Below are 16134 nucleotides of genomic sequence, written 5' to 3' on the forward strand. Positions count from 1 at the left end.
AATCAAATGTTCAAGTTTTAATGTTAGGGAATGTCCTAAATATGTTTAGGATGTATTTAGAATGCTTTGTTATTGTTGTGAGTGATTAGAAGTTGATTGGGAATATTTGTTGGTTGTTTTAGGCGGAGAATTCTCTTTAGGCGACTTTTGAAAGTGTTAAAGTGGCCTATTAGTTGTTTACACAAGGTACGTACATACCTGTGTGCTTGGAATGTGTGCTAATTGTTGAAACCATGTTGAACTTATTGGTTAACTTGGTTGTGTTGAGATGGTTGTTGAACTTGGTTATGTTGATATTATTGACGAACTTGGTTATGTTGAAATTGCATGTTTAATACTGTTGGATGGACATATTGAACCTATATTGCATTATGAGAATTGTAACATGTTAGTATGGATGATTGATACAAACATGTTGGTTGGGAACACTAGATTATTTTATATACATTGATTCAGATCGATTGATCGTTGTTCCCTTTTTAGCTTTTCACTACTTTATGAGGGCTGTGGACCTTGTTTAGTAAGTTGAAACCTTATACCCATATACAGGGGTTGATCATGGTTAAAGAAAAGGTTGGATTAATTGGAATGAGTCTTGATTGATGCCTTTGTGATCACTTACTTAATTCCAAGATAAAAACAGTTGTGAACAAATGTGATTGTTGAGTCATAACAGAGTCTCAATTTGTAAATCATGTAAAGTGAAACTGAGTAGCAATAGCTTTAGACTGTGCACGTCTGAAGTGACGGACAAACAGGAGTTGGGGTTCATGGTGGTAGCCCATGGCCTTTTCTGGGACCGGATTGATCACCGTGTTCTATTTTTATTCAAACGTTCCTCGATATCGCAGGTCACTGAGGTTACGGAGTCGCGCCCGTACCTCGTCTTCCTTAGTGAAGACTTCTGGATGGACAACTCGGTCCATTGTCTATTTCAACTAAAATAATATTATTGCTAAAAGTCTAGCCTAGTCTAGTCTGGTCAAGTATGGTCGTCAAACTATCATGTTTTGTCTGCCTTTATTTGTGTTCATTAGTATCATGTTAGGGTTGTTCGTTTAATAGAATCATGTTAGGATTATTATTGATTTAGTATGTAGTACTCAGCTTTGCTGATTACGTGCTTTTGCTTGTGCATGTTGATCATGGCTATGCCTTATTGATCCTGTGATGACCCAATCTTTGGTGAGCAGTCTCTAAGGATCAATAAGCATTGTCCATCTGCAGGTTTGAAGATGTTGCATCATTGGGATCGGGAATAGAGAGCTTGTATTTAGTTTTGATTTGCTAAGTTGACTTGGGTTTGTTTAATTGGACTTTAAACTTGTCGTACTATTTATATTTCCTTATTTTCGTTGGTTGATTTTTGGGACTAAACCTGTAATCGATTATTTATAAACCTAAAGTTAGTTTTATGTTTTTCGCTGCAAAATTCTGAATAAGCCGTTACGTTTTCACACGGGCGATAATGCCTTGATAATTCTCTACGTTTTATATTAAAAGGTTATTTTAGAAAAGAAAGAATTGTCGGGGTGTTACAAAGTGGTATTTTAAAGCTATAGGTTTTATTGATTTTTCGTGTTTACTTTTTAAATTTTTAGGCGCCTAAACTAGCTATTTTTCCTAAAACGAATTTCCTGGAATTGAGCTTCTACTTATTATATCATTAAAAAAATGCGTACTTTTTTTTTGGGGACCAACTTCATTTTATTTTGTTCGAAAGTATATTAACATTTCTTATTTAAGTTCGGAATTAACTTATTTATTCGAAACTTTTCGTTTATGTGAATTAAGTACGTTTTTCTTTATTTTCGAAATTAAATTAAATATATTCGAAAAAAATAAAATAAAAATCTTATTCCTTAAGTATATTTATTCGTTTAATATTTATTCGTTTAATAAAAATTTCTTATTAATTATTCGTTTAAAAAAAATAATAATAATAAAATTTCTTTATTTTATTTATTCGTTTATTATTAATTCGTTTAATAAACTTTTTCTTACTAATCGTTCTTGTTTTATTCTTTAAATTCTTCAATGTTTGACCTATTATGATTTATTATGAGAGGTGGGTAATATAGGAAAGGGCATATAGGATAGAATTATATGTGCATTAGTAGTTAATTGCTAGCATAAGAAGTTAATTGCTATGTGCATGTGTTAAATGTTTAACTATTGCATGTAAATGTGCATAGAAATTGTTTGATTCCACCAAACTTATTGTTTTATTGAATTCTGATTATGCTTTGGTTGGGAAATCGTTAGTAAGATCTTAAGTTGTTTGTTTCATGAATAAAACGCTTCTTTCCAAGTACACCAACATAGGATCCTTTGAGAAGATCGACGAATACTGAGGATCTAGATTTCACTTCACAAATTTCCAAGGAAAGAACAGATAGACAAGATGCCTTAAACATTTGAAGTTGTAATAGTTAGTTTGTTCTTAAATGTTTTGGAGAATAAGTAGCAAAGCTACAACAGTTTAAAGTTAAAGCAATAGGAGTTTGAGTTATTCTTTATTCTTTTCAAGGATGTATTAAACCTTTATAGAATTAGCAATAAAGTTAAAGTATTCGTTTCCAATATGAGAATTCCATAATTCGCCCAACAATAGTTTATGTTTATGTCATAGAACCTTTATTTTATTTTAGGACAAATATAGTGTTATGGTTTAGGAAGTGTTATCAACATTTTTTCTTTCGAGGAGTAAAAGTTAGATTATTGATAATCCAAATGATCCAGAGTTTATTTTGGGCACGCGAATGGGAATATTATTATTTATTTGTTGTGATTGAATTTCCATTCATTGATTTTCAAATTGTGTGTCTTTGATGGAGATAATTTTTTTCATGAATGAGTGACGAGGATTAATCTAATATTGTTGTACTTTCTTGAATAAGTGTTTGTTGAGGTGATCTGTATGATCAAATCAAATATTTCCTCCGTAGGGAATGAACTATAAGTCATGTACCGAACCTAAGGTAGAGTCATAAATTTCAGGCCGCGTACTAGAATGGAAAACAACCACAGTGAGTTAGCTGCTGCTTTTCGCAAAAACTGACACAGGAAAGAACTGAGTGTCCTGATTCTGCTAGGGACATGTTTGAAAGGTTAGTCAAAGTTAAGTCACCATACTTCAAGGGGGAAACTGATTTTACTTTTTAGAGAAATAGGTTAGAGAGTTTGAGAAATTGTTTGAGGCGGTGAACTGTCCTTAGAATATGAGAGTGTGTCAAGTTGTCATGTATTTGAAACATGAAGCTGATTTATGGTGGAGAGAGAATAGAGTTAGGCTTAGCACTACTGAGAGATTCAATTAGGATTCAATTGTTACTGCCTTAAGGGAAAGTTTTACCCTACCTTTTATGAGAAAGCAAAAAGTTTAGGAATTCATAAACCTTAGTATGGGGAGCATGACCATTGCCGATTACTATAGCAAATTTATAGCACTATCGAGGTTTGCACCTGAGGTTGTAGCCACATAGGAGATAAAGGCTCAGAGGTTTGAGCAGGGGTTGACTGAGGAGATCCAATTAGGATTAGGTGGGGAAACCTTTACATCTTTGGATATTGTGTATGGGAAAGCTGCTCATATTTATGGTTTGCAGTCTAGAAGGGACAAAAAAAAAAAATTTGTTCTTGGGGAGAAAAGAAAAGAGTTTAATGCTGGGGAAAACCAAGGGAATTTCAAGAGGAATATGAATGAAAATGGGAATGGGAATGGATATGGAAACTTTCAAGGAAGGAACAAACAAGGGCACAACAATAGGAACCAATCTGAGAGAGTGTATCACTGTAAGATGTGCAATAACAACCTTCCTGGTAGGAATTGTAAGGGAGAATTAATGAACTGCAACTATTGTCAGAAAAAGGGGCATAGGAAGTATGAGTGCTTTACTAAGCAGAAAAAGGAACAAAATGGTGATGAGAGTGGTAAACAGGTGAAGTCGGGATTTAACCAGTCAAGAAATCAGAGTTCGAAGCCTATAGGGTCGCAAGACAGCCAAGGAAACCTCCATAAGTCTGCTAATTAGAATAACAACTATAATAAGGCTCCGGGCAAACTGTTTGTGATAAGTCGAAATGAAGCTGAACGACCTGTTGACTTAGCTTCTGTTACTTTTCTATTAACTCCGTGCTAGTTAGAAAGTTATTTGATTCAGGGAAAGCTTATTCTTTTGTTTCGTCATCTCTTATTAAGAGTCTGAAGTTAGTAGATTTTGAGGTGATTGATCTACCCGTAAGTATTCCTACCGTTGTAACCATAAGGTGTACCAAATTGTTTAAGAACTTGCCTTGTGAACCATTTTTCGGTTGTGTGAGCTAGATGTGAGTTAAGAAGTCGGAATGAAGATCGAGGATGTTCCAATTGTGAATGAATTCATGGATGTGTTTCCTAGTGAGATTGCAGGTATGCCACTTGCTAAGAGCCGTTGAGTCCCCTATAGACTTAGTTCCTAGAATGACGCATATATCTAGAGCACCATATAGAATGACAACTCCTGAAATGAGTGAATTGAAGACATAGTTTCAAGAATGGTTCGATGAGGAATATATTGGGCCTAGTGCATCACCGTGGGGAGCTCCTGTGTTGTTTGTTAAGGAGAAAGATAAGAGTATGGAATTATGCATCGATTTTAGGGAGCTAAACATCATCAAGAACAAGTATCCTTTGCCTAGGATAGATGACATATTGGATCAATTGAATTGGGCGAGTGTGTTCTCGAAGACTGACTTGTTTTTGAAGTATCACCAATTGAGGATAGCTGATAAAGATATACCTAAGACCTCATTAGGACTCGTTATTGTCATTATGGGTTTAGAGTAACGTCTTTTGGGTTAACCAATGCACCTGCACTAATTATGGATTTGATGAATGAGATTTTCTACGAATTCCGAATTAAGTCTGTTATTATGTTATTGATGATATCCTGATTTATTCAACGAACGAGAAAGGGCATGACAAACACTTGAGGATTATTTGGAGACGCTTAGAAAGAATTTTTTTTTATGTGAATGAAGTATACGAATCTTGAAGTCATCTGTGTATAAGTGACACCGACAGAAAAGTGAAGGACTAAATTGATTGAGAACTATGTTACGTAAGGGAATAAACCTAAGAGACGATTTGAGTGGTCCAGGATTGTTAGAAATCATTGTTGTCTTGAAAAGATGAAAAGAAATATATGAATTGGTGAAGAGCTAGGAGTTGTGCCAAAAGTTATACACCCATGAAAGGCATAATGAGGTTTGGTAAAAAGGAAAAGTTGACCAGAAGGAGTCTCTGTAGATCCTACTAAGATCCAAGATGTGAGTGAGTGACCTACTCCAAAGAACGTGTCCGATACTTGAAGTTTTCTAAGCCTATATGACCATTGTAGGAGGCTGTGAAGGACTTTTGGAAGAAAGCAAACCAATGACCAACTTGTTGGAAAAGGAATCGAAATTCAAGTGAACTGAGAAATGTGAGGAAGCTTTCTAGATTTAACTGTTGTCGCGTCAATTGAAACCTTATGAAACTAATTACCCTACCCATGACCTAGAGCTAACTTTATTGTGTCCGCTTTGAAGATTTGGAGACATTACTTTTCTGGGGAAACATGTAAGATCCTTACCGACCATAAAAGTCTGAAAGTTTGGCAAAAAGGTCCAGTGAATCTTGGGAACGACATTGAAATGAGTATTTCTTTCCACCCTGCAACCGATAGACAGACTGAGATTACTAACGGAATATATGTTGAGATCCTGTGTTATTGACTTTAAGGGTAATTGGGAAGACCAACTAGAGTGATTGAATTTCTTGCAACAATAGTTACTATGCGAGCTTTAAGATGGAACCTGTTGAGGCATTGTGTGGAAAGAAGTGTAGAAATCCCACTTGCTACGATTTTAGTGGAAATATATTATTAGGGAGATGATTCGATGAAGTAGAAATATCCAAAGTTATTCCCTGAGATGAGTTACGAGGGCGTAACTCGTTTTCTTTAAGGGGGGTAGAATGCGATAGAAATTCGCGCTTTTTACCTATTTTTATGGTATTTTTATGCATTTTTATGCTTATTTTAGCAAATTATGCACGTTGATGCAAGAATTAGATTCTCTGCATAAGAAAAGCGTGTTCATGAGTAACACAAGTAACTCTAAGTTGGCAAAAGAGTGCACATGAGTGGCACAAAGTACTTCTCCAGTAAGAATAAGTTGAAAAGTTTGGAAAAATATGTGAATTTTCGTGTCAAGTTTCGGGACGAAACTTCTTTTAAGAGGGGTAGATTGTAATCCCCCGTAATTTTATACATTTTATTAATATATTTTAACGTATAGTTAATTATATTTAAATAGAATTTACGAATTTTAGAAATAAATATTTAAGTTACGAATATTTATTTTTATACGTTTTAAATATTTCAACGATTTATGAAACTAAAATAATTTTAGAATTTTATGTTGAAAAGAATTTGAATTACGAAAACACGTGAATTTAGAAAATAATCCTTTTGGATTCAAACACTAAAATTCATTCCTAATTCTAGACCAACTTGGTAAGCCCAAAATAAATAAGCCCATAATTCCCCACCCTTGTTTTGTTTCACGTGAAACTCAACTCCTCCTTGCTTCAATTTCACGTGAAACCAAAAACACCAAAACCCTCAAACCTTGCTTCCTCCTTCACGTGTAACCCTACTAGCTGTTGTACCAGCCACCGCCGTCGACCCAGCCACCGGACCACCGTCATCCCTCGTCGGTAAACTCCTCTCCTTCTCTTCCCTCTTATTCTTCTTCCTTTCCCTCTCTTTCGGTTTCTCTCATTAATCAATGGCTCTGTTTTGATGTCTATGTTGCTCGACAGCCACCTAGAGCACGCAACCACCACCACCGAGTCGCTGCTGGTGCGCCGCCCTTGTCGCGCCGCCTTGCTGCACGGTAGTCTCCCCTCATTTCTTTCCTCTTTCGTTCTTCTTTTCTGTTTCATTTTCGTGCTCCTCCTCACTCGTATTCCCCCTGTTTTCGGCAGCAACCACCGCGCACCCCAGTCGCACCGTCGTTCCGCCGCTGCCTCACTTATGCTCCGTCGCTGCCGCACCTATGCTCCGCCGGCCAACCTCCTCTGTTCCCTTTTTGGTTAATCCCCTAAAAACCCAATGTGAATTAAATGTTTAAATTATGTAATTTATGTTTCATTGAATTAAATGTATAGTTTTTATTAGTCAATTATCAATTTCAGATTTATATATTTTACATAATTGAAATATTAAATTTCAGATTTACATAATTTGATTGAAACGAGAACTTTAATTATTAACACATGAATTTTTAAGATTTTAATAGTTTTAAAATCATGATAGAATGGTTATGAATAATTAAAATTATTATTTTTATGTTCTAAGCATGATAATTTGGTTTTGGGAAAGCTTTAAACGATTTGATTTCGCTGAAAATTTAAAGTATGACGTTTGCGAAGAGTTTTCAACGAATTTCGATCATTGATTCAATAATTATGATGCTAGGAAATCAAATGTTCAAGTTTTAATGTTAGGGAATGTCCTAAATATGTTTAGGATGTATTTAGAATGCTTTGTTATTGTTGTGAGTGATTAGAAGTTGATTGGGAATATTTGTTGGTTGTTTTAGGCGGAGAATTCTCTTTAGGCGACTTTTGAAAGTGTTAAAGTGGCCTATTAGTTGTTTACACAAGGTACGTACATACCTGTGTGCTTGGAATGTGTGCTAATTGTTGAAACCATGTTGAACTTATTGGTTAACTTGGTTGTGTTGAGATGGTTGTTGAACTTGGTTATGTTGATATTATTGACGAACTTGGTTATGTTGAAATTGCATGTTTAATACTGTTGGATGGACATATTGAACCTATATTGCATTATGAGAATTGTAACATGTTAGTATGGATGATTGATACAAACATGTTGGTTGGGAACACTAGATTATTTTATATACATTGATTCAGATCGATTGATCGTTGTTCCCTTTTTAGCTTTTCACTACTTTATGAGGGCTGTGGACCTTGTTTAGTAAGTTGAAACCTTATACCCATATACAGGGGTTGATCATGGTTAAAGAAAAGGTTGGATTAATGGGAATGAGTCTTGATTGATGCCTTTGTGATCACTTACTTAATTCCAAGATAAAAACAGTTGTGAACAAATGTGATTGTTGAGTCATAACAGAGTCTCAATTTGTAAATCATGTAAAGTGAAACTGAGTAGCAATAGCTTTAGACTGTGCACGTCTGAAGTGACGGACAAACAGGAGTTGGGGTTCATGGTGGTAGCCCATGGCCTTTTCTGGGACCGGATTGATCACCGTGTTCTATTTTTATTCAAACGTTCCTCGATATCGCAGGTCACTGAGGTTACGGAGTCGCGCCCGTACCTCGTCTTCCTTAGTGAAGACTTCTGGATGGACAACTCGGTCCATTGTCTATTTCAACTAAAATAATATTATTGCTAAAAGTCTAGCCTAGTCTAGTCTGGTCAAGTATGGTCGTCAAACTATCATGTTTTGTCTGCCTTTATTTGTGTTCATTAGTATCATGTTAGGGTTGTTCGTTTAATAGAATCATGTTAGGATTATTATTGATTTAGTATGTAGTACTCAGCTTTGCTGATTACGTGCTTTTGCTTGTGCATGTTGATCATGGCTATGCCTTATTGATCCTGTGATGACCCAATCTTTGGTGAGCAGTCTCTAAGGATCAATAAGCATTGTCCATCTGCAGGTTTGAAGATGTTGCATCATTGGGATCGGGAATAGAGAGCTTGTATTTAGTTTTGATTTGCTAAGTTGACTTGGGTTTGTTTAATTGGACTTTAAACTTGTCGTACTATTTATATTTCCTTATTTTCGTTGGTTGATTTTTGGGACTAAACCTGTAATCGATTATTTATAAACCTAAAGTTAGTTTTATGTTTTCCGCTGCAAAATTCTGAATAAGCCGTTACGTTTTCACACGGGCGATAATGCCTTGATAATTCTCTATGTTTTATATTAAAAGGTTATTTTAGAAAAGAAAGAATTGTCGGGGTGTTACAGTCGAGAATTTACTCGACGCCTTTAAGCGTCGAGATTCTGGACGCTTTTCGCTGACTAGCTGTTATCTTCAGCGTCGACGGCCTCGACGCTTTATGGTGTCCACAGGTCTGATTTATGCGTCCACTCGATTTTTTCCCGCTTTGACCACCATTCTCCTACGTAAAGTGCTCGACGCCTACAGGCGTCCATATTTTCTTTAGTCTCGACGCCTTTAGGCGTCCACAAGTTTGATTTATTGCGTCCCCCAGTTTTTTTTCCCGCTTTGCCCATTATTTTCCTATTTGATGTCCTCGACACCTACAAGCGTCCAGAAATTTGTATTGGCGGGAATTTAATTTTAAATGAGCACGATAATACGACCCCAATTAAAAACGTCTAGATTTATTAATTAAGACTTTTTTTCACCTTTTTCTGTATCGCATATTCCACCTATTCCTGTATCGCATATTTAATAAATATATAATAAAACATTATTCATCACAATTTTATATATACATATATATATATATATATATATATATATATATATATATATATAAATTTAAAATTAAATTACAACACAAGATCAATCAATAAAACCTGAACTGTGAATACTTGGTCTTCAATTAACAATAAAATTAACTTACAAAAACTTAAGTAACGTAGTTAAAATTCATAATACGTACACGTATGTTTCAAACCAGAATCCAAACATACACACATCTATATCACTAACCGAAATGTTAACCAAATAGTCTAAAACAACATCATAAATCAAACCCGAGAAAAACTAAAACTTAGAAAAACTAAAACTTAGAAAAACTAACTACCTAGGATGTCTATATATATACTATATATAGATGATCGATGGCAGTAGCTCATATGAAGCTCAAGTGTCTTGGCCTTCATTTTGCTTTTGCACCTTATCACGTTGGACAACCTTCAAAGAAAAATAAGTACATAATAAGTCGGAAACCAAAACTACGAAGGAAATTAAATACAACATGGAAGAGAGTTGTCAACTAATGCAGACTGTCGCCTCAGTTGATGATGTTAATTTTTTGCTATTAAACAAGAAAAGGAGCAACAACAACGTTCTTGGGGTAGGTGGTGTAGCTAGAAAAAATCAGAATTATTGAACCCCAGTGGCATGCAGAGGTAACAGAATACTCAACTTCCTCCTCAACCTAACCCCATTCAGCTTTTTCTATCAAATTCTCAGCTTCGGGCTACTGTCTTTTGTTTTGTGATACAGTCATTAAGGTGTTGTATATTGCTAGGCTTTCCATACAAAAATCTAGCACCACATATATTACTCAGATAAATCTGACATCCCAATACAAGTGATATCTAGATTTAAGCAACAAACCATTATATGATACAAACCACCTGAATACAAGAAACCTAACGGGCTAACATCATCGAATTATCTAAGTTTAGTAGAGCACAATTATTTCTTTTAAAATTGTAGGTCTGAACCATGTAAAAACATTATACAGTCCAAAACTGAAAGCTTCTAGTCCAGTCCAGAACTGAAAGCTCTAGCAACCTGGATGACAGATCCTTTCACAAGATATTCTAAGATCATATCCTAGTCCTACATGTGGGCATACATTGGCTCTGTATACTATTTATCAGTTCATGCATCATTTTATAATTGGTGTATGCTTAGTGATTTCTTGTTCATTGCTTGGACGTCCTTCTCGTTTTTCCTATCTTTTATCTATATCTGCATTTCCTCACTAAATGCAATCTTCAACTGAATATACAGGTTGCTAGAGCTTTTCGAAAAAAGGACATACTTTGGGATGTAATCTGGATGGATATAGACTACATGGATGGTTTTCTTTGCTTTACTTTTGAAAGTGTAAGTTATTTCTTTATTTTCTCGAATAAATGTATTTTAACAGTACCATACTCCCATACCTTTACTATACTACAATCTAGTAAATTTCAGTAGGTCCATCCTGTATCAACTTTGTATATAGTCATTTTAGAAACTAAAGTAAGGTTGGGAGAGGAGGCCTTGAATGACAAGATATGAGTGAAATAAGGTTGGGAGAGGAGGCCTTGAATGACAAGATATGAGTGAAATTCAAAATATCCTTTAAACTTGTCTCTAAGTTCAGTTGAGTTTAAACTATTACACCACTCTATAAAAATAGACTGACCTCTGCCTTATAGTTATTTTAAGATGATAACAGTCAGTTATGTAATAAAATAGGTGGACGAATAACTTTGATAACTACTCAAAAGGATGCAAAGAAATTTTTAAAGGACCTAATTGTTTACCTGTAGAAGGACTTAGGTTTTGTTTTGATTTGGGTCCTTCTGTAACTTAAGACAACATAAACGAGCTCATCCTACAGCTCTGGTAGATTAACCAGGACAGAATCAATGTTCAATACTTCAATTGCTAGACAAAGATGAGAATGGGATGACATTAAACAAAGTGAACAGCTAAATTTATTGTGGAATAAGAAAATATTAGCAACCAATATTACTGCTTGACACAAACAACACTTATCCCTTGAGAAGTTTCCAAGCTGGGTGAAGTGTTGCTTTTGTCAGCCATGTCAGCCATGTGTTCTGCATAATGCTACCTAATTCTCTAATCACCCTACGAACCGCGAACCGAAAAAACAAGTGATAACATGAAAATGGTACACCTTTGGTCTAATTTAGATAATTAGGCAGCGAATTGCGTACCGTACCCATTCTCGTACTAGCGAACCACGTAACAGTGGTTCTGCATTTGCTCTAACAGATTTTGGAGCAAAGGTCAGACTCCACACTCCACACTCTTCTCTACTCTTGCACAACTTCCAGTTAAGTTACAATTATTTCTTATATATACAATAGACCTTAGAAAAAATAAAATTCTAAAATGAAACAACCGAATTAAGAAATACTCCGTAAATGGATCAATTGCAGGGGTTCTCAGTACTCAACAAAAAGAAAAATAATCAAACCAACATATGCTATACAACAGCTTAAAACATTTCAGATGCTGCAGACTAAACTAGTGGTACTACTATAACTGATGTTTGACTAAAGATACCCGACAACAATGCAGCACGGTAAACACAACAACACGAAGATCGACATAGTACATCGATCAGATCTAATTGAACATTTCACATCTACTTGGATCTGAACAATGCAACAATTAGCATCTACTTGGATCGGACAGGTAAGTCACTGGTTGCAAGAAACTCTGACTACTAGTGCATATGTTTAAAGGAAAGTAGAGAGGTGTATACAATGGAAAGCACCCCAAGCAGGTTTGAATACAGGGTTCTATATAGTCTGAAAGCTTAGTTTAATTAGGTATTACTCTCTTAATAGTTATTTTAATCAAGTGGTTAAAACATATATAGGTGCAATTGTAAGTTGTAATCATGCATTAAGTAGTTCATTGGACCATTCTACATCATCTACTTTCCATTTATCAAAATGTATGTGATTGTAACAAGCAGATTTAACGAGAAGAAATTAGAATAATTACCCTTTGATGTGCCATTCCCAAGACTTGTTGTGCACAATCAAGAGCTTTTTTTGAAGCAGTTCCCGTACGAACTTGACCTACAAGTTGAGAAAATTGTCCAATAACAGTTTTAAGCAGCCAATTATTCTCTTTCACTTGCTCTTGCAGCTTTCCATTTTCCTTCTCCAGTGTTTCATTTTTCTTGTTGATAGCTGACACTTCTTCTTTCACATTTTCCATCACCACGGTCCTATGACGGATTTTTCCATACCCATTCTTCCTTAGCACACCATGCACTCCATAAACGTCGCTCTTTCAAACTCCAAGTCCGTAACCTACAGGACGTTCTGGTATCTTTCCACCATGCATAGTGTCCTCAAAGGCTTCATTTTCGAGTTCTTGTTGAGACTTAGAAGGATCTACAATCTTCAGCGATTCAACCTTGGCCTTTGCATCATCCTGCACAAAAAATAGGATAACAATGCAAGATGAATTTCAGAAACTGTTCGGGAATTACATTTGGTGCAGTATGCACCGTAAGTATTTCAATCAAATAGCTTAATAATATGGACTCATACAACAAAATCTTCAGTGAGTGTGTTTGGAAGAAAGGTTCCGTCCTTGCCCGAATGAGTCTTTATCCAAAGGGCTAATAAGCTCATTTTTACTCCATGCTCGTCTTCCTATATATGAGTAGCAATGTAAGAAGTATAAAGAAAATCTAGAAATATGACACCATCCTAAATAAATAAAAGAATTCATGATTTGTACATAATCAGCTTGTTGGTTCGCATAGCTATTAGAACCAGATCTGTGAAATTGAGTTTGGGAGGCTCGTGCTTCTTTTCCACATTCTGACAATTTCTACACTCACATCCAAAGAGATTTAATAAGAAAATAATTATCTTTTTCAAATAATAAACAAAGATCAATCAAACTTCAATTAAAAACATGGTACTTACTTTCCCTTTATCTGAATACCAATATCTAACCAACTTTACCCACTCTTTACCGCTAATTCCATGTCGCGACACTACTTCACTGACCATCTGTTCTTCTGTTTTCTCCTCTGGTTTGTAGTAATCTTTCTTGAGAGTATATTTATAGTGCTTCCAGCTTTTATTGGCACGCTAGAGAATTTGCGTGACGTATATCGAACCATCAGGAATAACAAAGCGATCCTTTAAAAAAGAATTTACCACAATCAGCATAGGAATCAAGAAAGGGTTCCAAGTCAAAATTATAAAGAATTCACCATTGTCAAACCATTCGGGCAGGGATTTTCAAAGGTTTTTTCTCCCTGCTTTTTGATTCTAGAGCTAATGCTATGCAATATGCAATAATAACATTTCAAATTAAGTTTCTGAATTTTTGTTAAAAAGGCTTGATCATAAGAACCCTATTGTTAAACAGAAGGTAAAATTTTTGTCTACTTGTTTTTTATGGTTAATTTTCATTTAGGTAGATCTAGCTGTGTGGATTTTGTTTCAAGTTAATACTTTGATGATATTTGTTGATGTTTTTCGTGTTTTCTTCGAACAATTTATGTGATTACTCGTCTTTGTTGGTTGATTTGGGTGCATTGGTTTTTGGTAATGGTAATTTTACCCGTTATTGGTCTTATTTTTAGGCTTTAAGGCTCATAAAGTATTCAGTTGGGAAGTCAGGTGCAGAATTTAGAAGAGAAATGCAAAGGCATTCAGTAGCTGTGAAGCAGCTAGCTGGGTGGCTCTAACAAATAAATATCAGAAAGGTGGCTTCTAATGTTTATTCATAGAGGTTACAGTAAGAAAACTAAAAATAACAGCATCATTCGGCAGTAAAAGATGGTGGCAATGTACTGGCAAGCACTATATATTAATAGTAGCTACAGGAGAAGTGTAGTGTAGGTATTCTCATATACAGGTAGCAATTAGAGAGTTTGGTAGGCTTTGTTGCCACATTACTTATTTATTTGCAGCAAACCTCATCTCCCACTAAAGGTTTCTGAGGTCAACTAGCAGAGTTAAGATAATTTCGTTGCACAACATTGAATTTGCAGTAAAAAATTTGACAGTAAGGATACTAACTATGGTTGTTTCTCTTTTTATAATCCCAACTACTTCGTATATGTTATCCCCAGATTTCAGAATTTTTTTTCTTCTTTTCCTTTATTAAAATTTCTAATAAATTTCTAATCTAACAAACACCAGGTATCAAAGGCATATTAGATTTCAGATTAAACTGTCATATTTCATATTGAAATAGATGATTTACTAAGATTATACTTACTTTTATCTCGTCTATCAATTTTCCTTTTAAAGCCCCATCGACATCTTTCCAATCCGTTTCTCCAACTGGACAGTAAGGCTCCATCTTTGCAAGGCTACCAATGAATTTGACCAGGATCTGTCCACCTTTCCTAAGCGGTTGACATAAGTCATTGAATTCAACATAGTACCTGACGCCGTTGTTACTCCAGACATCGATTGCCTGAATAGGACCACTCGCCACTCCAATATTACCCTTAGCATCTGCATAAAAAGAGTTTAGTATAATAGCAATGAACATACAATAAGGGAGTACACCAAAGCTGAAAACAAAATATGACCAGCTGTTTATCTGTTTTGCGGCTGTTTAAACATTTCAGATTCTTTTGGTTTTACATTCAGAAATACAATGTATTGGTGTATTGCCTGGTCCATGATCAGATTAGCTATAGACTTAGGTAGGAGTTATTTATTGTTTTGGGATGTACCATGGCCTATTTTTTGTGACAGAGATAGTAACCAGGAATTTCTAGGTGGTAATGGTCTAGATAACTATTAATTAAGATTCAGCTGTATATATGAGGCACTAATTGAGGCAAAACTGCAAAGTCACCCATGGCTTTCTTTCAAGGCCCTATAAAACTTGTTCTGAACAGTCTCGTTATCAAAGGGAAATGCTTAGCTAAAATCAGAATAAGAATACTAGGAGCAGTACTAAGTGAACTTACCAATGGTCATAACCTCTTCCTTGTCATCAAAATCTACATTTTCGCGCCAATCCGGATATTCCCGTAAGGACTTCGATTTTGTTGAGTTCTCCTTTGGTTCTTGAACACTTTTTTGTTGTGATTGAGAATCTCTTGCTGATGTTTTAGTATGACTAGAAGGCGGCACATGAGGTGGCATATTAGGTGGGATCTGACCGGAGGAAGTAGAAGGGTATTTAAGTGGTTTTGAAGGTGGGATATTAGGTTGAATTGAAATCTTGGAAGTAATCTTAGGTGGAATTTTATTTTTAGTTGATGCCTCGAGTGAATTTGATGCTGATCCAGTAGGTGGTGTTTTCCTTATAGTTTGCTGCACACTTTTTGCAGTACTCGAACATGGAGGTGCAACCATCGATGTAGTTGTACCCGGTGGAGAGAATGGTCCAAATATAACAGACTTAGGAACCTGAGATGGTTGTGATTGAGTAGCATGCTTTTTTGTTGGTTGTGATGCAGCTTCACTCAAAGATGAGGTACGTGAAGGTAGCGACTTTGATGCCGATCCAGTAGCATCTGTTTCAGCAGTAGCTCGAACCCTCTTGCGATAAGTCATCCCTTACTATATAGCAACTGCAAGACAAGTCACAAAAAAATAGAATATCAG

General features: G+C 35.5%; 2 protein-coding genes across 2 annotated transcripts; both read right to left on the reverse strand.

The window, feature by feature from the left end:
* Positions 1–12550: 12550 nt before the first annotated feature.
* LOC110780237 (uncharacterized) lies at positions 12551–13574 on the reverse strand. The gene is made up of 4 exons (XM_021984664.2): positions 13477–13574; positions 13286–13378; positions 13093–13197; positions 12551–12973 (listed from the first exon to the last, which is right to left on the reverse strand). Exons 1-4 carry the CDS (start codon positions 13561–13563, stop codon positions 12830–12832), a joined length of 429 nt encoding a protein of 142 aa, XP_021840356.2. The 5' UTR covers positions 13564–13574; the 3' UTR covers positions 12551–12829.
* Positions 13575–14692: 1118 nt separating this feature from the next.
* LOC110780236 (uncharacterized) lies at positions 14693–16083 on the reverse strand. Its single transcript, XM_021984663.2, has 3 exons — positions 15492–16083; positions 14786–15027; positions 14693–14737 (listed from the first exon to the last, which is right to left on the reverse strand). Exons 1-3 carry the CDS (start codon positions 16081–16083, stop codon positions 14693–14695), a joined length of 879 nt encoding a protein of 292 aa, XP_021840355.2.
* Positions 16084–16134: the final 51 nt, after the last annotated feature.

The sequence above is a fragment of the Spinacia oleracea genome, chromosome 1 (genome assembly GCF_020520425.1).
Source record: "Spinacia oleracea cultivar Varoflay chromosome 1, BTI_SOV_V1, whole genome shotgun sequence".
Taxonomy (NCBI): Eukaryota; Viridiplantae; Streptophyta; class Magnoliopsida; order Caryophyllales; family Amaranthaceae; genus Spinacia; species Spinacia oleracea.

Coding starts and splice junctions, on each gene's coding strand:
- LOC110780237 (XM_021984664.2), bottom strand. CDS start 13,563: ATGGTCAGTGAAGTAGTGTCGCGACATGGAATTAGCGGTAAAGAGTGG. Junction 13,379..13,476: donor GGTATTCAGATAAAGGGAAA/GTAAGTACCATG, acceptor ATGTGAGTGTAG/AAATTGTCAGAATGTGGAAA. Junction 12,974..13,092: donor CACTCACTGAAGATTTTGTT/GTATGAGTCCAT, acceptor TTTTTTGTGCAG/GATGATGCAAAGGCCAAGGT.
- LOC110780236 (XM_021984663.2), bottom strand. CDS start 16,083: ATGACTTATCGCAAGAGGGTTCGAGCTACTGCTGAAACAGATGCTACT. Junction 15,028..15,491: donor GGAAGAGGTTATGACCATTG/GTAAGTTCACTT, acceptor CTTTTTATGCAG/ATGCTAAGGGTAATATTGGA. Junction 14,738..14,785: donor AATTGATAGACGAGATAAAA/GTAAGTATAATC, acceptor GAAATATGACAG/TTTAATCTGAAATCTAATAT.